General features: G+C 38.3%; 2 protein-coding genes across 2 annotated transcripts; one reads left to right on the top strand and one right to left on the bottom strand.

The window, feature by feature from the left end:
• The first annotated feature begins 8,671 nt into the window (after window positions 1-8,671).
• Window positions 8,672-12,659, top strand: LOC144711400 (polygalacturonase-like). The gene is made up of 11 exons (XM_078585384.1): window positions 8,672-8,838; window positions 8,991-9,081; window positions 9,611-9,733; window positions 9,915-10,052; window positions 10,201-10,374; window positions 10,466-10,486; window positions 10,560-10,767; window positions 11,234-11,501; window positions 11,620-11,728; window positions 12,161-12,277; window positions 12,364-12,659. Exons 1-11 carry the CDS (start codon window positions 8,672-8,674, stop codon window positions 12,595-12,597), a joined length of 1,650 nt encoding a protein of 549 aa, XP_078441510.1. The 3' UTR covers window positions 12,598-12,659.
• Window positions 12,660-19,979: 7,320 nt separating this feature from the next.
• Window positions 19,980-22,996, bottom strand: LOC144711293 (uncharacterized). The gene is made up of 7 exons (XM_078585239.1): window positions 22,582-22,996; window positions 22,460-22,499; window positions 21,757-21,827; window positions 20,779-20,873; window positions 20,519-20,586; window positions 20,286-20,396; window positions 19,980-20,195 (listed from the first exon to the last, which is right to left on the bottom strand). The coding sequence occupies exons 1-7, from the start codon at window positions 22,979-22,981 to the stop codon at window positions 20,051-20,053; spliced, it is 930 nt and encodes a 309-aa protein (XP_078441365.1). The 5' UTR covers window positions 22,982-22,996; the 3' UTR covers window positions 19,980-20,050.
• Window positions 22,997-23,837: the final 841 nt, after the last annotated feature.

Here is a 23,837-nt window from a genome sequence, read left to right as displayed (position 1 = left end):
GCCGGAGCGCTGGGCGCGGGTGGCCGTGGCGCAGGGCGGTGGCCAAGGGCGTAGTGCGCGACAGCGATCAGCGGCGCTGGCGACCGGAACGGAACGGGAAGGATGGGGCGAGTCTTCCAAGAAGAAAAAAACTTCAATTCTTGAAATAATCTCGCGAAGTGTTCTTTTGCAACATTGGCCTACGTATAGGCCTTGGAGGAAAGAGAAAATAATAAATAAAATTATCGTCAAGGATGAGGCGACGTTTCGACTCATCACGTCATGAATGGTTTTGCAGTTGTCGTTGGTGACGTGTCATGACGCGGGATATGTCTTGTGTAAGTGGAGGCACGTCCATCATCGGTGCATTGATGTGGTCGTCATCATGGTAGTTCTTTAGTTGACGTTGATGACGAGTTAGCATGCAAGGTGACTCGGATGACGGTGGCAGCGTGTCTGAAGATGGTGCATTGACGTCGTCGCCACCAGAAACACTCTAAATGTTCCATTAGTTGTGTACCAATGTTTACGAAAAATACTTGTATGCACCAAAACCTCAGGTTCAACGGGGTAAATATTGTTTAAAAGATATAATTTGTATCCATCGGTGCAGTGACCATGTATTTAAGGAGAACTGGGTTTGGGATAAAACTGTATTGGTATCTTATATGACATTGGAAGGCTACAGTTTTGAAGAAGCAGTACTTATAAGTGACCATGTGATCTTTTAAGATTTTTATACATATTTTCATTTCTAACAATATGAAATTCAACCTCATAAATCCAATTAGGGCCCTGAAGTAATTACTAATCAAATACCTCATTTAGAAACTCATATACTCCACAATGTAGACAAAAAATGGATTTCGGCCATAGGTGTCCTGTCTAGGCCACATATGATATTCGTACACTATAGATATGGTTGGGAGAAAATAAGTGTACGGAATAAGACATTATATTCTTAGCAGACATTCACAAGTTGCACTTCATGGTCAAGCTTTATTCACTGAATAAGCATTAATAAATATCAGTAGAGAACATTTTTCCTTTCGCTTCTCTTCTTCATTTTGTGCGCAAGTCATCAAATAAAAATTGAGAATATTGATCCCAGAAGACAATTAGTTGTACCCCCCCCCCCCCCAAATCAGAGTCCAAACTATTCATTTCATCTTTTTTAAATCCATGTAATGGCAACTAGATGACAGATAGATTGTATGGAAAATATATTAAACCTTTGTTTCATAATTCAGATGTTTGATTTATTATCCCTTGAAATTGGATAATTTCACTTGTTCTTGGAGCAGATATGTAAACTAGAAAATTCAAACTAGATAATAATTTTATTATTCTTTAATTTTTCAACATAGATTCATAAAATGTGTACAAATGTCTCATTTTTTGAAAATTTTATTAACCCTAATTAAGTTCATAAATTATTGAATTATGCATGTGAAGATATTTATACAAAAAACTCTTCACCACTCTTATGGTCTTACTTGGACAGGCATATTAATTTAAAATTACTATCACCTAAATAAAGTTAAAAGTTTTTTATAGGTTACTTATCATTGATTTTGTATCTGTTGATAATTCATTTATTTGATATTAATACTAGTAAACATTCTTATAATTATGTCTCTTGGAGCAGTTACGTCTCAAAAAGTATAGTTCAATGATATTTAAGATTATTCTTTAAGACAAATAATATGGAGGGATTCTCAAAATTTATCCCTACATAATTCTTTATTGTGCGCTAAATAAGTTTTTAATTTATCAACTATATTAAATAAAAAATAAAAATATAACTTTAAAATAAATCATCCGATGACTTTTTATTCCATAAAATAGAATCATGGGCCTAAATAAGACAACTTAATGCACCAGACATATAATACTTTAAGACAGCTGTTCACTATTGATAGTTTATTCATTTTAAAAAATATTATTACTTACACAAAAAGTTTTCTGAAATTTTCCTGATCTTTCATATGACAGAAAAGTGATTTCTGTTATAAAAATTGTGGATGAAACAAAGATATGGATAAAAAATCTTATAGTTTTGCATCACCTAAGTTTACATATAAAATTTAGATACGCATAAAAAATTTAAAATTTAAAAATCTAGTTACTTTCTTGTTGCAAGACCTGTTTATTCTAACTTTGTAAAAGTGGTTCCTCTAAATGTGTATTCATTTATCACAAACATTTTTCTCTCTGACAATGAAGAATATGTTTATGTTCATACAATCAATATTAACACAGTAGGCCATATAAATGAAGTCTTTTTTAAGGGACTATTGACATGGATAAAGGCAATGCATGATATACTTGCCATGATAATCAACTGATAAGTTATCATAAAAATTAAAGCATTACCATTAAAGTACTGATGTTTACATTACCAGTAATATTTTCATATTTATGATAACGTATTTATTCCCAATACTAAAATTTAAAGGATTCTGTCCAATCTATTAATTTTTTTTTCATTTAAGTAAGATATTTAAGGGATACATTAAACATAATTATTTTGAAAATATTAAATAAATTTTAATTTAAGAAATTAATTAATAATAAATTTTGGAATATATTTTATCCGACAGTAACCAGGGAAAATTATAATAAATAATATTTATTTTAAATTATTATTACCTTTACTCTTTTTAACCTTCTATCCTTTAATTTATGCTGAACAAAATTTGCGCTCCTTTTCATGAGATTAGTGCTTGCGGAAGGTAATAAGTAATTTTGAGGTATAATAATTTTCAAGATGAGATGAATTCTTGGATAAACAGAGATGATGGCTTAAAAGGTAATGTGATATGAGAGAAATATAGATATGCTCAAATTTATTCCTTGTTTATAAGGCTATCTTTATTACTTTTATTGCATAATTTTATGAGACATAAAATCTAGAGACTATTTCATTATGAAGAGGAAATCCAAAATACATAATATCCAAGATAAATATGAGTTCCCCATATCCATCCATGAAATCAGTGACTTTTTACTTAATTCCAATATTTATAATTCTTTTATTAAATTATGAGATCAGGGGTTCATTTAATAGGCTTCTGATCCTTCATATCCACGTGATGTACTTGCATCATTTGACTCCCCTGATGTCTCCCGAATGTATTCTTTTGGCATTTCAAACCCCACGTGTCCATTTGAATTTTACTTTCAATTTTCTGGTTAAGGAATAAATTTTCATTACTATATCAAACGTATGTATACATACATGTAAATACATTATCTTCTACTCGACTGAGGTGCTTTATGTTCTCTAAGAACACCCATCCTATTGGTACCTAAAAAATTGATATCTAATTAGACATCAATAACTTCATTAAAGTGTCAATAATAAACAATATCTGACAATTGTACAATTTTTTAGAATCCAAAATTTACATGAAAACTTCTCTGATGGGGGACCATCGCGCCTTAAGGAAATACCTTCCTTGTTTTTTTTGTTGTTTGTTTTGTTGGTTTGTTTCCTGTTTTATGTTTTGCCTTTTCAACTTCCTTAACTGATATGGACCCTCCCTATAAAGAGAAGGGAACCCCTTTTATTAAGGAGAAGGAGAAAGACTCAAAAAATGTGATTTGTTTAGCCAGTTTCCTGATTTTTTAGTGTTTTTTTAGTTTTCAACTTATTTACGAAAATGCCACTATGAAGTTAGGTGAGAGAGAGAGAACCTTAAAGTTCACCAGAAACCGCCGTCGACATCACCGGAAACCACCATCGTCGCCGGAAACTGGCACCCTCGCCGGAGTTCCATCGCCGGCTCCTGAGGCCTCTCAGCGCCGCCAGCGACCGCCGAGGGCCACCTACGGCCGCCTAGGGTCGCCAACAACTCCCAAGGGTCGCCAGCCGCCGCCCAGGGCCGCATGCGGCCGCCCAGGGCCGCATGCGGCCGCCTAACGCCGACGCTGCCACCCAAGGTCGCCAGCGACCGCCAAGGCCGCCAGCGACCGCCACGGCCGCCAGCGACCGTCTGCGACTGCCAGCGGCATCCGCAGCCGCTTGGGCCACCCACAGGCGCCAGCAGCCACTCTCGGCCGCCAACAGCCACCTAGGCTGCCAGCGGCCGCCCGCGACCGCCAGCGTTGACCGCGGCCGCTAGGGCTGCCAGAACTGACCGTGGGCGTCAGGCCAACCGCGGCCGCCAGCTGCCTGCGCCCGCGAATGCCGACCGGGGACGCAATCCCTAGATCGCCAGGCCCGCACCGCCCCCTGGCCATCCGCCCGACGTTCTCTCGAAGACGATGTCCCATCCTATGGGGGCCCCATAGCCTCCCTTTGGACGCCTCGCACCTGTCCGCGGTCGCGCCTCGGCCATCTCCAGCATCCTATCCCAGCTGATCGTGGTACCGCCGCTGCACCGTGTCTCTCACCTTCCACGGTTGCCGAAGAAGATTCCCCGAGCCTATTTTTCCTGGTACGCTCTCTGACTTCCCCATCGGCGTTAGATTATTTCTTTCAGTACCTCCGAACGTTTTCTCCACTGCCGGGGTTAGATTAGTGATAGATAGGATTCACCCTCTGAGGGCTAGGATTTCCTCTGAGACATCCTTGATTGGGACCGACGAGGGTGTGTGCTAAAGCGGCAGTAGCCGAGCTCGCACCGTCCGCCTTCAACCCGATATCCAGATCATCGGGAGCCTAGTGGCATTCCCAGGTCCTGCTTGCCGTGGCCTAGTGGGTGTTGCGCTTGTCGACATCGAATTCATACTTCCCATCGATTTTATTGTCGCATTATCCTTAACATGACATCATCTTTATTCATCTTTGCTCTATGATATGACCGCATTAGCCCCTCCTTTGGTGTAACACGAGTCGTTCGGTCCGAGAGCCCCGATCGTGTTACATCATTCTCCTTTGGATAATCATAAACAACTTTGATTAAGGACCTAATCTAATTTTATGCATGGCCTGGCCTATTCATATCAATAGAAAAATATACAAAATATTTAACGTAATTTTCAAGATGAATGAAAAACCTTGGAAGATTAAATGTGTGAGTAGTACAATTGACAATGATTAGTATTTCAAGGAGAAAATAATCGATATAAGATGTTTATGGGGAGATAATTGAATCACAGCTATTGTTTTTGGATAATCAGAGGCCAATAAGTTCATTCAGTTCTTCTAAAGTATAAATGATGGCGAGGACGCCAACGCATCGACATTGGACGCGTCACCACCGTCAACCGAAGTCAACGCTGACGCAACGGACACTCCGCCACCGTCAACCAAAGTCAATGCCGCCGCTACAGACACGCCACCACCATCATCGGACGAAGTCAACACTCTGGCATCACGCACGTCTCCACACACGCACGCCCCTTCACGCATCATGACACGTCGCCAAGGGTAGATCAACAATTGCCCCTTGACGTGACACGAAGCATGTCTCTCGTCTTTAATTTCTCGTCGTTAAGTTGTATATTCGCTTTCCTCCAAGGCCTATATGTATAGGCCATTGTTTCAAGAAACAGTTAGGCAGTCATTATTCAAGAATTGAGTTTATTGTTAACTCTTCTTGGAGAACTGCCCAGCCTCCCATTCCTTCCTTCAACCCTACCACCGCCTCCGTCGCCGCCGTCACCTCGCATCGCCGGCCACCTTCTTCTCCATCTCTCTCTCTCTCTCTCCTTCTTTATTTTCTCTCCTCTCTCTTCCCCTCTCTACCCTTACCCAAGACCGCCAAAGGCCCCCCCAGGCCGCCCAAGGCCGCCCCAAGCCACCCGCCTAGGGCCACCCAAAGGCCGCCCAGGCTGCCCAACCAGGGCTGCCCCAAGGCCGCCCCTAGATCGCCCAAGGCCGCTGGCCTAGGGTCGCCCAAAGGCCGCCCCAGGCCGCCCAAGGGCCGCCCAGGTCGCCCCCAGGCCGTCTTACCCACGGCCGCCCAAAGGCCACCCTAGGCTGCCCGCCCAAGGCCGCCCCAACCAAGGCTGCCCCCAGGCCGCCTGCCCAGGGCCGCCCAAAGGCCGCCCTAGGCTGCCCGCCTAGGGCCACCCAAAGGCCGCCCAGGCCGCCCAGCCAGGGCTGCCCAAGGCCACCTCCAGGACGCGCCAGGCTGCCTGCCCAGGGCCGCCCAAAGGCCACCCCAAGCTGCCCGCCCAGGGTCGCCCAAAGGCCACCCACGCCGCCCCAACCAGGGCTGCCCAAGGCCGCCCCCAGGCTGCCCCAGGCAGCCAGCCTAGGGTCACCCTAGGCCACCCCAGGACGTCAGCCCAGGCTCGCCCTAGGCTATCCCAGAGCCCTCCTAGGGCTGCCCAAAGGGGCACCCCAAGGCTGCTCCATGACGACCCGTCCCCAGCCTGCCCGTGCGCACCCGTCAGTCTCGCTCTCTGCCAGGGCCGTACAACGCCCGGAACGCCCAGATTCTGTCGTTCAGTGGGCCGTTCAGTGGGCCGTTCAGTGCCCGTATTCGCCTAGTCTTGTCACGATCAGAATTCCCTGTAGCCTCTTCACGCACTACGGTGCCGAGGTATGCCTGAACTCTTTGGTGTCGAAGTGTTCCACGTCCAGTACTCCGCGTGAATTCTCCACCGCCATCAGATTTGATTTGGTTTGGATTTTCCAAATTCCTTCTCTTTCTTGAGTTTCCCTCATGACGTGAATTCGGATATTGATTTTGGTGCTTCAGCATCGTCGCGGTGGTTGAAGACAGTACTCCCGCCCTCGACGAGGAACGGTGCTGCACAGCCAGCATTTCATCAGTTTTAAACTCCGAATTTGATCGTGTGGATTTCTATGGTCTGTTTTATCCCTCCTTCCAAACCCGTCTATCCCCTCCTTCCGTCGTTATCCCATCCATCCCTTCAGTCGCCCTTTTCCCTAGCTGTCCTACATCAATAAGTCTAATATTACTATGTAAATCAATCTAGTTCTTATTAATCTTATACATTAACGATTGTACTAAATGTGGATATGCTTTCCCATGAGCAATGACTTAACCTAAACTGTCTAATTTGAGTGGAAACTTGTTTATTCGTAAATTGAATGAAAAATGACACAATTTAAGTGAATTTTGGGAGTTCCCTTATGTCATATAAATCAAGAAGAAATCTTTATTGGTAAAATGGTTGAGTATTATACAACTATATATCTGCATTTAAAGCATTACCTGTGGGGCCCTTGGTCTGATTATATCAAATTAGAAACATATAGATCACTGTATCACTGAACACAACTATATCCACATCACGTTTGGTACCATGAGTTCCATACATGTTTAAACATTTAGTATCAAAGTATTAAAATTTTATGGAAGAACACATCATAAATTGTGATTTCCCTAATTAAATCCCCATGACATCTGATACCATGAGTACTGTACACATAAATAAAAATAGAATACCAAAGGAGGACAAATTTATTAAAGAATTAATCACAAAGGGTGAGATCCAAATGAATTTTGAAGGTAATTCAAAAAACATTAAACATATTCACCTAACAAAAATTCATAGATTTACAAGTGGATATTTTCCCCAAAAGGAGAGATATAACCTGAAACTTAAATGCATTTAATGAGCAAATCAGTTTCGTAGAGGTAAACTCAAATTTTTCATAATTAGGTTTTATATTCATGTGGAAATCCTAATAAAAATCTTTAATCACTACAATTTTCTGTTAATTCTACTCCAAAAATTCATGAAAAATGTTTAAAAGGAATAGATGTTATGGGCTGCACCTGGAATCAACTTTAATTTTTTAATATTCTATTCTACAGATATTAAATACAAAAGTGAAATAACATAAGTTTTCAATGGTGGGAGAAATTTGTAGGGTGTAACCTCCCATAAATTTTGTTGACATGACTCTCCCATGCTACATCTGGGGGAAATTGATGGGCCACGCAATATGATTTTTTTGTTGACAAATGGATCTTTGTGGACCCGTAAAGATCCACATGATAAAATTCTGGGAAATTTGAGAACCATGAGGAACCAATAAAAAAACCTAGACATAGGAAGGAAAGCGATTCTTTTAGACAAAGAGTAACAAATAAAAATGTGAAACTTGAGCAGGAATTCTGTCAATCTAAATCACTAAAACCACAGCAAAATGTGTTCATCAAATTGGATATGGAAAAATTGTATGGCTGGATAAAATGGACGTTTCTCAAAAAAAATCTAAGTATTATCAAATTCACTGAACAATGGAAGGAATTATTAAAGAAATGCACAAAAGTGAATCATTTGCAATAGTTTTGCGGTGCCGCTTGAATTTGGATTCACTGAAATCGGGCTTCAAAATAACAGTTTCCTATTTGAGAGGTGGCAAATTATGAATCCGTTGTGAAAACTTTGATACGGAAATCTATCCAACTAGATATATACGGCCATTCCAACTTTTACCAGAAAAAGAATAAGGAGAGTCAAATTAAGATTACAGACCATTTTCCATGATATACGACTTGAACACGTAGAATTAGTAGAATCGAGAGATATATTCGCGAATGGAAATAGTCAACGATCTTAATATTCAAGTTCTGATAGGGAACCTAGATGAGGTATGGATGAGAGTTGAGTCAGACTAACTTCCTAATCTAAAACAGGGAAAACTGGTTTAAAGTTTGACGTTTGTATTGGTTATTTCAAGTTCGCCTCTTTTCTTATTCAATTTTACTGAAAGAAAAACTTCACTAAATTATTAAAAAAATAACCGATCCACCATTAGATGGCCGAGAATTACGGAAAATTTTCGGACAGGATTTGCATGGAAAGCAACGCAACGTCTGCCTTAAATGATTACCCCCGCCGGTTGGACTTCAACGGTTGGATCCGTCCCTCAGCCTGGGAGTTTCTTTTTCTCACCGTTGATAACGTCAGGGAAGAAGACGAAGCGTATCCATTCTTATTATTACATCCATTGAATGACGGTAATGAGGCGAGCGATAAATAGCAAGGTGGAGAGAGAAACTGCGCCATCTTCGCACCGGTTTTGCACATGCTTTTCTTTTCTTTGTTACATTATAAGCTTTCTTTGGTGAGTGAAGAAAAGAGATGTTGAGGGCAAGAAGGCTCATCAAACCGAGGAAGTCTATGGGCTGTCCACAGAAGGATCTCCAGCTGTCTCCATACATCATGGTGAAGATTAGCATCTTACATTGTTCTTCTGCCGTTCATTATATATCAGTTTGTTCTTTCTCCTTTTCTGCTGCCGACGATGAATTTGGTGTGACAAATATTTTGTGTTCTTCGTAATTCTCTTATTGCATTCTGAAGGGTGAATCAATTGATTAAGAGATAATGAAGAACGCACCTGAGTCCATCGAATTATGTTGTTTTGAAGAGTAGTTTTTTGGGTTTTCTCTCAGAAGTTCAACCTTACATCTAAGGACCGGCCATTATTTTAAGGCAGCAAGGGAAAATGAATCATGTTTAGTCCATCATAAGTCATCGCATCATTTTAAGTGAAACGTCTGAATCCCATATTAAGTTAACTGAACTGTTTTCTTGGGATGTATTTTATACCTTATAAATGTACAATAATATATTTTACGAAGGTAATAAAAACTTAACATGTTCTTCTTCTTGCTCTGCCCCTGATACTTCTACATCGTCTCTCGTGCTAGCCTGCTCTTACCTGATTATCTTTCTGACTTCTGTCCGACAGGGAACAGCAGCTTTGATGTTTTTCTTGTCAATGATTCGAACGTGCGCGGCTACATCGAAGCATGCAATATTCAACCCCGTGGATTTCGGCGCCGTAGGAGACGGGAAGTCAGACGACTCGTCGGTAAGTTTTATCATAGGTAATGAAGAATAGAGCTTAAAGGGAAGATTTATGATAATCCCAGTCTCTAATCGTTTTCTTTTTCCGATTGTACCGTATTTATCCAATAAACACTAAAAATATGGGATGTTCTCAAGAATTCAATAAAGATTTTACATGGGACTTCAACAGATAAAATTTTCAGGCATTTCTGAGAGCTTGGGCCGCTGCCTGCGGCAGTGAAGGCGCGTCACCTGTAATGCTTGTTCCTTCTTCTGGGATCTTCATGCTGCACCGCGTCTCCTTCTCTGGGCCATGCAAGGCTTCCGAAATCCACTTCCAGGTATTATTCTTCGTTTTTTGATTATATATTTTATTTAGATAATTCGTGAAACCTTAGATGTACCAGGAAATCTACTTTGGATCGAACTAATTAAGTAATTTTGAAATACTAAAAAATATATATTGTTGAATACTGTTTATTCAATCAGGTGGCGGGAAATATTGTAGCACCGCCCGGACTGTGGACGGGTGACTTGACTTCTGCATGGATTACATTCATCCATCTCAAAGGGCTATTCATCAATGGATCTGGCAAGATTGATGGCCGAGGCAGGATGTGGTGGGCTTGCAGGAGCAAGAACGTCAGGATCTTCAAATCCCCTGTTTTTTACAAACATAAAATTTAAATATCCTCATTTTTTCTTATTTGAGATATCGATCCCTTTCTAATTCTTATCGTTCTCTACATTGCAGAGATGTGCCACTGCTCCGGATGTAAGCCGCTCTTTTTTCTATTGCCTTTCATCTCTTATATGAAACCCATAAATTAGATAAAAATCAATTATAGATTCTTGCAGTGGCATTTTGTAATGGGTTTCGTATGAAAGGGCTACATTTTGTCAATAGCCCAGGAAGGCATGTCACGGTCTTTGCAAGCCAATGGGTAAAGATCGAAGGAATCTCGGTTTCCTCCCCAGGCAATAGTCCCAACACAGATGGTCTCATGATTCAGCAGTCCAAGCACGTTCAAATTGTCTCCAGCAACTTCGCTTCCGGTTTGAACTCTTTCCTTTGAATGATTATCTTCAAAATATAAAGATAAAAACGCTAGTTTTTATCTTTAGTATGTCTTGATTACCTTTGTACCAAGTTTGTGCCAGCTGATAGGTAAGCTGAACCTTGAGATATTTTGTTATCGTTGAGGCGGATTATCTTGAGATCATTGCTTTTGAATTCATCGAGTGAACAGTTTTGCCTTGAATTCTATTATTAAATTGCTTAGTTTCAGAGTCGTTATGTCCGCAAGTTTATACTCCAGCACGCGATTAGAAGACATGTATTGATGTCATTGAATTGTTATCGTGTTTTTTTCCTCCTGGGGTTTATGCGGCTGGGTGAACAGTTATGCCTGTTATGAAATCATAATCGCGTATTTTTTCAACTGGGTTTTTTTTAGCTAGGAGAAAAGTTTTGGCTCACAGGAGTATATTAAATTATGTTCTTAACTGATTCCATTTCAAGGCGTCGTCAACACAACTTTATTCTCCAGCGCGCGATTAGGGGAAAGACTTATTCCGGGATATGCAATCAGTTTCGCGTATTTTTACCTTAAACAAAAGACCAATGGAATAATCAATCAATCGTTTCTCTTTTATGGACAACGCTATAACACTTGGATTGACTTAAAATTTACTCCTATGAAAAAAGGGGATGACTGCGTAGCTATTGGAACCGGTTGCTTCGACGTTAACGTCAGCTCGATTACGTGCGGGCCGGGCCACGGCGTCAGGTATGAAGATTGGAGTTTCTTGACGGTCACTTAAGTTTCTTGTTCTGATTAATTTCTATCAACTTCTTCTAATTTATTTTCATTTCTTCTGCTTTCTTTCAATTTCTTTTAAATTCAGCGTTGGGAGTCTGGGCATCCAAGGGACGCGAGCTGAGGTTGAAGGTGTGCGCGTGACTTCGAGCCATTTCTTCAACACCATGAACGGTGTTAGGATAAAAACTTGGCCGGTATGAAAAGCTTCATTCTTCAAACATTAATGAAATTCTTCTTTTTGCAGCGAGATTTTTTTCTTAAACAGAGATGAACCTAATAAACGTCATAATTCTTGCATAATGCATCCGAGTTTTTTTCTTAAAGAGACATAACCTTAGTACAAATCTTTTTTATAATATGCTGATCTTCCCTACTGTCATTATTCTTGTACATAATTCATCTTTAACACAGTCAATGGTTTTAGTATAAAATTTTGGCTGATCCGAACTGCATCATTCTTCAAAAGTTGATGTACTTCCGCAATTTGTAGACTCTTTTTCTTACATAATGACAAACCTAAATGTCCTCATAGCTCATGTACAATTTTCTCATACATATTTTAATACACCCAATTGTCATAACTCATGTACGATGCAATACCTATGATTTTTTATTCTATTATTCAGGGAGGATCTGGATTTGCCAAGAAGATCACTTTCGAGAACATCCGATTCACATCAGTTTTTTACCCCATTGTAATTGATCAATACTACTGCGGCGGCGCTTTGGGATGCCCAAACAAGGTAAAAATGATTTTCTTCATCGTCGTCGGTTTCTTATCCATCCAATTCTGCTTCTATAACTTCAAAGCTTTTATTTCTGCCTAAAGACATCAGCCGTGGAAGTGAGTGATATAAGATATATTGGAATGAGGGGGACATCAACGGAGGAGCGCGCAATCAGATTTGAATGCAGCAAAAAATTTCCTTGCCGTAACATCCTGCTGGACAATGTCATCATCAGTTCATCAGTTAAGGGTGAAACGGCCTCTTCCTTCTGCTACAACGCTCATGGATGGACGAGGAGGACGGTGATTCCCAAGGTACCCTGCCTTTCTCAGTGATTAAGCTTTCAAATAACAGAACTCAGTGTTAGAAAATAAGGGATTTAAAACTTACCTCGGTCTATCTTGTCTACGAGAGAGAAAACGGAACGCTCTTGAGGGAGCTATTTTGGATAAGCACGGAAGAAAATCCTAAGTCTCTCTTGGGCGATGCAATGCCCATGAGAAATCTCAAAGCCCTTACGAACACGTTTTCATATTTTCTGTCTTACTTAGCATGTTCAGTTTTATCAGAAAGAGCATAGCTAATAAATCAAAGTACTTAGTAATGTGCATACCAATTACATACTTTTTTGGAGGTATTATGAATATGTGATGAAAATAAAACTGATTCCTGCCATAATCATCGGAAAAACTATTCACATGCGTCATACTCCTAGCGGGTCCAACCTGAGTTTTTCCCTTTTCCCCCCTACACGTCCATTCAATGAGGTGTTTTCCTTGGACCCAACCGTCGTCGATCCTGTGCTTTACTCCAATAGCCACCAAAACGTTATGAAATAAATAGTCCTATAATTGAAAAACTTAGTTTTTCTTGGTCCCAACAGTCTTCTATTCTGTGGTTTACTTTAAGGGACTGCCTCATCTTTTTAGCCATTGCTATGAATTTAACAAACTTTAAAAATAACTCAGAGTTCTCTTTCAATGAATGAACCCAGAAAATTATTGAATAATCATCAATACTTCCGCTGAATCATAATTCCATAAATGCAGCCACCGTATGTATTATTAGCTTCAGGAATAAATCTAAAGCCATGAACAAAAACTTGAAAGCTTTCCCAATTCAAAGAAAAAAAAACCTCTAGTGACATTTGTATCATTGACCTTTCTTGAAAATCGTTGCATGCTGAATAATATTTGTTAGGAAACATCCTATTACCAAAGCATTGATATAGATGCACAGCTATAAATAATGTATCCTCTTTGTCCTTCAGTATCAATATTCATTTCATGACTTCATTCCAGAATCTAAAACAAAGAATCCAATATATTATGAAAAGGATTAGGAGAAACAGTCATATCCTAATAATTATTTAAGTTTTTGAATTTTGAAGTAGGAAAATCTAGCATAAGAACCTATGGGAACATGAAGTCTGACTTTTCTATTTTTTACAACACATAAGAAAATATGGTGAGAAAAATTAATTAATCCAGGCATTGTACACCATGAGCATATTAATCAGCTATAACTAGATATTATCAAAATGACTAGAGAAAGAAAAATTATTTTAGATGTCTAGAGTTCTCCTAAAAACATATTTAAGGTGTCTAGATCTCTGGAAATGAGTGAAGTAGAGTTGAATATGATGAAACTAAATTTAAGTGTTGGTTGAGACCAAATCCAACTATTGGAAGCCGAAATATGTCAGAAATCATCGTGACCTTTGGTGGGACAAAAATAAATAGGAATTAACATATGATTTATCACCTTCAACAGGATATGATCTGAAATCAATTGTTTCCTTGAGACTACATCATGAAATGCACTCTCTGCCTCTATCTATATCCATGTTGCCCTCTTTGTAGTATATCTCTGCTTATTATATATGATCCACAGCACCAGAGGATGCTGCTATGATCTGCATCAGTCTTTGCAACTTAGACATTTTTTAGGGCTTAGAAATAAATTAAAAGCAAGAGCTTTATCAAAAAGAAAATTTGTGAGGCTGAGTAAGTTCTCCCATTATAAAATAGGTAGAGTTTTCAAAAAAAACCTTAACCTATTAAAGAGTGATCAGTAGAAATGAACTAATCATTTCACATATCATTAACCTTGATTGTGTACATCATTTATGTACAATAATGGATATGAGATTTAATAAACTTAAATATACATGAAATATGATTGGTTTCTAGACAGCTTACTACAACACTAAATAACGTATTTTAATGAATAATGTTAATTACATAAAAATCCAACTTAATAGACCCCATTATTACCTTAAACTAAATAATTAAAATTGGAAATAATTAAAGGAGTATTATGGATAAAAATAAAAGAGATGCATTAAAATATAACTCAATAAACTTATTTATTTTTTCTCTTTATCATAATATATTAAGAAAAATAAGAGTATCATATATATGATGGATGTGATCAAATTAATAGTATCTTATTCAAAGTTGGCTGAGGAATGAATACATATAAAATAATATGAAAAAACTATTAACTAAATTTCCAGATAATTTAAGATAAAACAGTAAGTCAATAAATGAAACTCAAGTTGAATAATTATTATTTCTCGTCTGACTTATCTTTCTTGTGAACCAAAAATAGTTAAGATATTTAAGTTATAAATTATCATGTAATTCAAATTTAAAGTCAATTCGAAATAATGCACTTTAATAAACATAAACATGCGAATAGAAATATTCAATTTTTTTCATAGTCACCTAAGAGAGGAATGTAATTTTCAGATAATGTATCCTATTTTATTATTATGTCATCAATTTTGAATAATAAGCTAAAATTTTTACCATCAAAATGATAACTATAATATTCTTATCTTCATCTTTAAAAATGTATCCAGACCAAAGCTTTTATAAATAACCAATACTTAAGAAGTATCTCAGCCAAAAGTTTAACTCAAAAGGTATTTCAGTCAAATGTGTGAGTTTAAATATCTTAATTTAAGTGAACCTCATAAAAAACATACGCATAAATCATAAACGAAAAAGTTTGTATTAAATCCCCCCATAATGTACTAAAGAAGTATAATATTGAACCTAAGATTTAGCTTATTTCAAAATATTTTTTTTAGTTCCTCTTAAACGTTTTGACAATTTTCCAAAAACTTTCTGAGGATAAATTTCGGGTCTACTTTAGTTATTTTCAAATTCTGCATTTTTTTTGCTCACTTCCCTTTTTGGTCTTTTTGGTTAATGGTTTTTATCATAAGAGGTTTTACGAGAAAAAAATAATAACAACTCATGATCAGGTATGCAGGAAAATAATTTTTACTATTTTATAAAATAACATATCTACTTGTGACATAATTTTAGGTTTCTTAATTGACATTTGTTGAAAATATTTTATGAGACTGAAATGTGTATTGTATCCTTACCTTGTATTAGTTTTACAACTAAATGGGTCAAAATGAATGATAATTAATAGAATGTTGGTTACTATTAGACTTTTATTTTGTTTATACTAGAGAGGCATGAGTTATAAGTGGCCTTCTCAAGTTACTCTATTTCCTACTCATAAAGAGTATGGTTCAGCCCGAACCCTTATGCCCCACAACCCCTACAACTTGTTGGTCAGTTAAGTGTGGATTAGCTAGTTAAGTGTGGATTAGCTTATTAGCCCTAATGGATTAGTTTTGTCAGGAGCTGAACTTATCTACATTCAATATGGTAGCCAAGAAAAACACCTCAAATGGGCACCACATTCTAGTCTTCTGGCTTTCAGTAGTCCTCCCTCCTACTGGTTTTCTTTCCTTGGAAGCTTTGTTAGGCACTTCCTCTATCCTTGGGCTCTTGCAACCTCACTCTTAGTTACAAGATGGTCAATGGTATTGTCCCACAGCTAGAGATTCATGGAGATAGGAAAGAATCAAGGGCATGAAGCACCTCTGATACAGGGAGACACGTCACTTCAATGGGTTGGTCAAAGTTTTTTCAACTTATCCTAATGGCAGATAGTAGGACAACCATCTAATAGATCTGTCGCTGACTCCTGCTCATCCGGTTTACAAGGTATATAAATTAAAAGAAGCCCTAATTCATCAATGTATTTTGGGATCAAAGACTCAAGAAATGAGAAAAAACATCCTTCTTATGGATTGTGTGACAGAGTTCTGGAATAATAATCAGAATTATAAAGAGAAGCAGAGCCATTTTTGGAAAATTTATGAGCCGAATGCCCAAACGTCTCAAACGCATTAGGGAAGTGACAGCATTTCAGTATATCCCTCCAATTTGAAGGCTGTCTAGAGGGAAAACTATTTCCAAAGGCCAACCTAAAATCATGAAGCTGTTAAAAGGTAATTTATTCTTAAACAAGTGTTTATTCTCACTCTTCACTGGTGTCTATAAGGAGTCAAGTTCTCCACAGGAAACATATTTTGAGCTTGATGAGGAAATATTACGACTAAATCTGTTGATTGAGTTTCCTTCCAACAATAATGTTGCACTTTCCATCAAGAAAATATATTCTTTAATAGCCTCAATGGACACCTGGTCGAAATGCCCAAAGGGTTATCAAGGTCAATGTCAACCTAGTCCAACTACTTTTGTACATGGAGATGAAATAAAGATGCTTTATTCTATGCCTATTAAAAAAGGTGACGCCATAAAAAGAAGATGTGCCAAAAAATTTCCAGCAAAAATCAAACTATCTAGAGAGAATGTGTTAACCAAGGCCAAGGCCAACTCTGCTCTGCTTTTTGATGGATATTGTGTGGCCATCAAGCCAAATCAAACCACCATGTTTTATTTAAGTTCATTAAGTAAAATCTTAGTTAATTTTATTCTAGTGTGATGTTTATAATGAAGTCTATGAATATGTGCAAGGAAAAACTGAATTATGATCAGATCATAATATAGTGATCTCTAGTCTTTGAGCATGTATTCCAATTATTCTACCTCAATGGATGGTTGATATGGACATCGCATTATCCAAATTAAATAGCATTATCTGATCCTACTTATATGAGACGTACGGTTGATCATGTGGCTATTAGTATGGTGACACAGAGAAAAATAGTGGGTGGACTCTTTTCAAACTCTTTCGAAAAAAAGTTCGCTTAATTAATACAAAGAATCCCTGAATTGTATTATACCTACACGTCAATCATGTTGATTCATGTCACGGTTGTATAAGTGATCCACTGACCTGAGACACCAAGGACATCTCGTGGATGGACGACTACATTTTGACTACAGCTTATGAGCCTCCAATCAAGGGATTCAAACAAGTCATGGCTCAGATGTGGTAAGAAGCTCATAGAGATGATTACATCATCAAGAGGGGATCATCCTTACCCTAAGTAAACGAGAGTCTCGCGTGGATAAAAGATTATACATATAAAATAATCAATGATGGTAACTTCTATGAGAGAGTTCAAATACTACTCAGTATCTTCTAGAGCACGAGGTATAGCTTGGCATCTCAGGGACTGGAAACTTAACTTCTCAATTAGTTAGTTAATCTATATGTTGATATAGATAATTGTTGTTAGACCGCTAGATTTATTAATTAGAATAATGCATGGGCCTGATCCGCATAAGATCATAGGGGCATTGATGAATATATTTTACTTAATGGGTTTTAGAGAAAAATCTTACGTGAAATATAAATAGGAGAAGGGGCACCTACGACAACCAGAGCTAGGCGGACCCTCTTCCTTCTGAGTGCTTCTCCCCTCATCCAAAAGGAGACTCTTCATGATGAGAAGGTCTACTAGGTTTTCAAGAAGATTTGGAGAAGGTGAAGTGGAGATCCAAGAGGAACTTGATCACATGGATACTTCTAGAGGCCGGGCTCGTGAACAGCTTCAGAGCAATCTCAAAGTGAGAAAGTCAATGGTGGAACAAGTTCCCCACAAGGTACATGTGATGTATTATGTATTATAGACCGATTTGGAATCGATTAATGTTTCTGTTTCATACAAAATAGTTTTCTATGATTCAACCTTGACACCATAACCCAACACTTTTCTGGTTCAATGAGGTACAAATGAGTTTATGCCCAATTCTCCTATAATTAAGTTGATAAGGGATGCTCGGGCAGCTGATCATGTGGCTCTAGAAAGGGAATTCTTCGATAAGTATCAGGTCATCAAGGAACCCCACCAGAGTCCAAACTACTACATGTGTGTGTGTGGGAGGGAAGTAGTGGCATTGGGGATTTAGCGGCATCAAATAGGCAATGTAAAACTTGAATTTTTTGTTTTGAAACTGAGATTTACAAATACCAGGACTGTAAGTGCACCTTATATCATTACTGAAACTTAATGCATGTTATTGGATGGTGTTTCATCCTGGATAATAAAAACTAATTTGTGTAAAAATGTGTCACGAAAATGATTTCATCCTTTATGAGAGAAGGTGGATTTCTCATCCTCGATGTCATGCCTTGAATGCGTTTGGCCTCCAAAGTTCCATCACATTGCAGATGGGAGTGTCATCCTCTTGGTTTTTAAATTATATATTGAGACTTAGCAGAAGTGCTACAACAACACTCAAGGAAAACATACACTGAAGTATTTTTCTGTATTAATTTTAGATCAATTAAATTCTAATAATTTTTTCAATGATAAGTTTCTATTTGAAGAGTAACCCCCAGAATCATTAGGAGCCTTTGGCTATCAGTAAAATATCAAACATGAATTTTGGGTTAATATTTAGGTAAATGTGAAATTTAATCATTTTAAGTTTCATAATTCGCGAGGAGGATGCCGTAGTGAATACCTTGAATAATATACTATGAACTATATTGGAATGTCTAAGGTGGTATGATGACTGTAATGCTTCGTTTATGTAATTCAGTAATAAGACCAGGTATATTGTCGATGCAGCACACAGACCTAATGCATATTATTTAAAAAATTACAATACCTTTTCATAATTTTAAGCAACAAAAGCTAGTATTTGTTCTGGTAATTAATGGGTTGAATATCCTCATTTAAATTATACGGCATGAATCTATTCAATAACTCAAAAAAGATCTCAACAATGATCCCCCTGGCTGATGCATCCTACAGTTTGAAAGACTAACGAGGAGAAGTTAATCTCCTAAACATCATTTAATGGTGCTCATAGAAATGACTAACATTATGGCCATTGAATGGTTGTTATTAATTATATTAGACCAAATAAATGGCATATGTTCGCAAGTTTTAAGTGGATTATGATGAGTCAGATTGATCCTATATAATAAAAAAGAATTAGGTTGAGGATTTCTATGGAATTCCTTGGTCATTCAAGTAGTTATAAACACTACTTGGGGGGAAAACTAATATGCCCAGATTAATATTAGAAGAGAGTCTGATGCTCCATGGTTTGACCTCATATCTTCGTTGACGTTTAGACAATCCATAAGACTGGAGAACATGAAAGAGTCTTAAAATGCATCATGCATTTAAAACTCCATTATTGAATGTTTAAACCTGTGAATGCAAAAGATTTCACTTGTTTCATTCTTTAGAGAAATATAGATTAGTCATCTTGTTTAAAAGCTCAGGCTGCATTTAGACTATGGGGATTTGAAAAAGTGTCCAATGTGTCAACATCGAATCACTAGCTTTGTGGGGAAAAGCTTCATGTGCTTTTAACCATTTAATTCATATTGATAAGTATGGACAGACTTAGATTATTCAAGGATTCATAACATTGACCTCAAAAAAAAATGAAATACTTATTTCTTCATAAATCGGAGATCAACCCAAAAGAAACTTATTTTCAAAGTCAAAAAATATATGATTATTTCAAAGTCAAAAAAATAAAGACTCTATAGCAGAGACTTGAGCTGCTCTAGATCTGTACTTTGCAACGCTTCAGGCTGAATTTCATCCGCAGGATCAACCTGCGTCCTGTAAGCATCAGCAATGAGCTTCCCCTTGTCAAGCACTTCAGATGGAACAGTTTCCAGCAATCTACAAACATGAAAACATAATTAGACCAGAAAGGATATTTTCAAAGTTTTTACGAAAAAAAATATATTAGAAGATAAATTAAAGACCCACGTATCCAAAGCCAGGAGTGCAGTGTTGATCTTCTGTCTCATCTCGGCAACCGAGGCAGAGGGATCATTCCTTGAAGCATGTAGCAGCATCGAGTCTAGATCTTCCAAAGCCCTATATTTTTTAAAATGAAGAGACACTTCAAAAACCGATAATTGAAAGAGAAGGTTTCAACAACTGATGATTCATGATTCGGCCAAAAAGGTTTCAAATTAATTTCAAGCTTTTATTATAACCTCAGACATTGGTCAACAGCGTCGAATGCCATCTTCCCCTTACCATCTTCTGATGCATACTGAGCCACCTATTAAAATGTTCTTTTGTAAGGAGAAGGCTTTGAAATATCAACTATCAACTAAAGAAATTATAGTGTCGCAGATTTTCTGTCACTCGGCTTGTTAATTTTACGCAGAAAAAAATAATTTGTGCCGAATAAAGAAGCCATTTCATTGAATAAGAACCAAGGGCAGATCTTTTGTGTGCGGAAGATACATACTGCACGAATATTTATGCGCAAGGATGAAGCAGGGCCAGATCGTAGCAGAGATCTGCTGACATCATAATCTGGCTTCTCAAAATCCAAAGATGTCTCTGCTCATTTAAAAAAAGAATTGGACGATTAAGAAATAGCCAAATGCAACCTTTGAATCCATAAATCATTTCTATAGATCCATAGATTAATGATTTTCATCAACGAGAAAAGTAAAGATTACGCATAGAAATTAAGTTTTGTTCAGGAAAATGAATTCAGCCAAGACAAAATATTGATGTTCCAAATTCAAGTAATATGCCCAAGCCGTTAAAAATTAAAGATTTTCCGAGAAAAATAAATTGCCATCTGCCCAAGAGCACACGCACACAGACTGGCGCTCCAAAAAAACAATGAAGAATAATCCCTTGTGTTGAAATTCGCCCTTGTTCGGCAGCTCTTCCTCCAGCCTCTCCTGTGTCTCCCCGTGTCTCCTTCTCGTGAAACTTGGGTTTAAAAATGGGAAAAAGACATCGGATTTCTCATAGTGACTGGTTTACATACCAGCTGGTACACTTTAATGGACTCGGCCAATCAACATGAGGCTACTTATTTTCTCACGTGAGAGAATAAGCAACTTGCCCCTCTTTGTCTTTCACAAGGGTCCACTTATAGCACGTGGTCCAAATACAAATAGAAAGGGCAGAAAGGAAAATAAATGAAATAGAACGGCTGACTAAAATCTTGTAAATAAGGGGTTTTGTTGTGAAAACATACTGACAAATCCCTCTTCATTTGACTGATACTACATCTAAATTACAGTTTCATCAATGCATCCGTTGATCTCAAAATCTGGTACAAATGTTTTCACAAATCAGGTACAAACGCTTCATATGTCACGTACAAATGTTAATTGCAGCCCATAAGCAAAATTAAACTAATCTTTTTAATAGGGAAGTGGCAAAATAAAAATTCTGCAATAAGAGCAAGGATAAAAGACATTGCCTAAGTCTTTGAACTGTGCCTGCGTCAAGATAACAGCAGGAACATATGTTTCCAAGGGGTCGAGCTTTTTCCTGTTGTTACAAGCGGTTAAAAAAGAGAAACAGAATTATTTCCCCTCTGTCATAGATTTATCAACCAAAAAAAAGTCGCAAGTTAGCCGGTAAGAAAAATATAATTTATAAGACGAAGATATTATAGTCATAAATGGAATTAGACAATTAAAATCTAATAGTCCGCTCTAGCAAACCACGAGTTAAACTAGACTCATAAATCCAAAGAATTACAATGAAAAAACTGGGCGGCATATATCTTTCATATTCCAGCGGCACATAATTGAAATTTACAAAAGCTCTGTACTCTTTATGAATGACGGATTCATTTCTACGCTTGAAAGATAACCCCAAAAATAGAAAAAAAAATTGTGGTAATTGGTTTATGTGTATCCTACTGGGTTCATACCAAAACTGAAACTGAGATTTCCATAAATTCAGAAAGAAGAAACGCATATCTATTCTATACTCGATAAGTGACAAGTCGTAGGGAGTAACTGGTTTCAATTTTGAAACCTGAATGCATCAACAATTATGTCCATTATTCCAATGTGGTCGACGAAGAAGGATCAGTTCTTTTAACAACGAAATAAAAGAGCCAAAATTCGCATAAAAAGAGGAGCAAGAAACTCAAAAACGAAATAAAAACTTACTTTTTAAGATACTTGTCGAAGGGACCTAGCGCACTGGCAGCTGCCCACGAAAAATTCAACCCAGAAATCACCAAATCTAATCACAAAGAAATCACACATGGAAAACCAAGAAAGAGGATTACAATTAGCAGATGAATAGTAATGCAAGGCGACGAGGGCTAAGGCTGCTGTTCTTCTGCCAACAGATCGCGGCGGCGATTGATTCTCGCATTTCACTAGATTCCACCGATTACATCGAGAATTAGATGGCCGATCGGCGCGCTGATGATCTAACCGCGATCCAGCGACGGCCACGCCGCTTCCCAGGAAAAGGGTATGAACCATCTTCTGCCTTTGGGAAGCTCTGCGAACAAGGAAGGCTAGTTGTCCTCGCCAGCGGCCATTGGAGTGAATTTGCTCAGCGAACGTGGACTTGTACAAGCCACAAATAGGATCGGTTCGACGTTGTGGAGTAGAACGATCAGCCCACGAGCTTGTTCGGATCGGCCGAGTCTGGTCGGTCGACTCGGCCGAGTCGATCATTAGTTGATCTAAGAGTTTTGTAGATGGATGTCCTGTGATTAGGGTTTGGCATGTCAATGAAGTGAAGGGAAGGGATGTGACGGAATGGATGATGGGTGGTGATTATAGTGCAAGGATGAGGACGGGACGGTTTTTTCGTCCCAGGATGAAAAAATTGTACCGTCTGCGAGTTTGGACGAAAACCGGGACGGAAATTCGTCTCGGGATGAATGGACGGGACAGTTTTTGTCCAGTCAGACGAAACAACTGTCCCGTCTGGCAGTCTCGGATGATGGACGGTAAGGGATGGACAAAATTCCATCTGATTCGCTTCCGACGGTTGAGATCTTGCCACGTGGCATCGCTATATCAATTCCTTGACATTTTGCATCAAAGTCCCTGCTTTTTTTTGCGCCCCCCAATTGACGCAGCCCAAAAGTAATTGTACATATGTCCCTCCGCTTTCTGTCTCCTCCATATTTCCCTAAAAGACTTAGAAAAGTCCATATTAATTCAATCAGACCTTGGAACTATTTTTATTGGATGCTTCGTCAGGGACGAGGGATGGGACAGCTTTTCTCCGAACGGGATGAAACTGGCATGGACGGGACATGGACGAACTATTTTGTCTGGGGACAAATTCTTGGACGGGACAGTTCGGACGAATCTGCAAAATTTCAAACTCGGGAGGGGACGAAATTCATCCCGTCCCGTCCATCTTCCACGTCCCGGATGATCCGGAACTATAGTGGTGATGGGTTGAAAGTAAAGTGTTACATCACACGTCCCTGAATTTTAGAAATTTTTCTGAGGGTTGTCTTCGACGAAGCAGTCATGTCACATCGTGGTCATATCATGACAATGTCGCCAAAACAAG

Source organism: Wolffia australiana, chromosome 13 (assembly GCF_029677425.1).
Source record: "Wolffia australiana isolate 7733 chromosome 13, ASM2967742v1".
NCBI classification, from domain to species: domain Eukaryota; kingdom Viridiplantae; phylum Streptophyta; class Magnoliopsida; order Alismatales; family Araceae; genus Wolffia; species Wolffia australiana.
Note: the sequence above shows the minus strand (reverse complement) of the source record. Positions and strands in the feature narration are given on the sequence as shown.

Bases quoted from the DNA above. Each gene is read 5' to 3' on its own strand.
- LOC144711400 (XM_078585384.1), top strand. From the start codon at position 8,672: ATGGCCGAGAATTACGGAAAATTTTCGGACAGGATTTGCATGGAAAGC. The intron at 10,487-10,559 runs GTAAGCCGCTCT...AATCAATTATAG, and splicing joins GATGTGCCACTGCTCCGGAT to ATTCTTGCAGTGGCATTTTG. The intron at 10,768-11,233 runs GTTTGAACTCTT...TTCCATTTCAAG, and splicing joins CTCCAGCAACTTCGCTTCCG to GCGTCGTCAACACAACTTTA.
- LOC144711293 (XM_078585239.1), bottom strand. From the start codon at position 22,981: ATGATCGACTCGGCCGAGTCGACCGACCAGACTCGGCCGATCCGAACA. The intron at 21,828-22,459 runs GTAAGTTTTTAT...TTGTAACAACAG, and splicing joins TTCGACAAGTATCTTAAAAA to GAAAAAGCTCGACCCCTTGG. The intron at 20,196-20,285 runs GTGGGTCTTTAA...TCATGTTTGTAG, and splicing joins GCACTCCTGGCTTTGGATAC to ATTGCTGGAAACTGTTCCAT.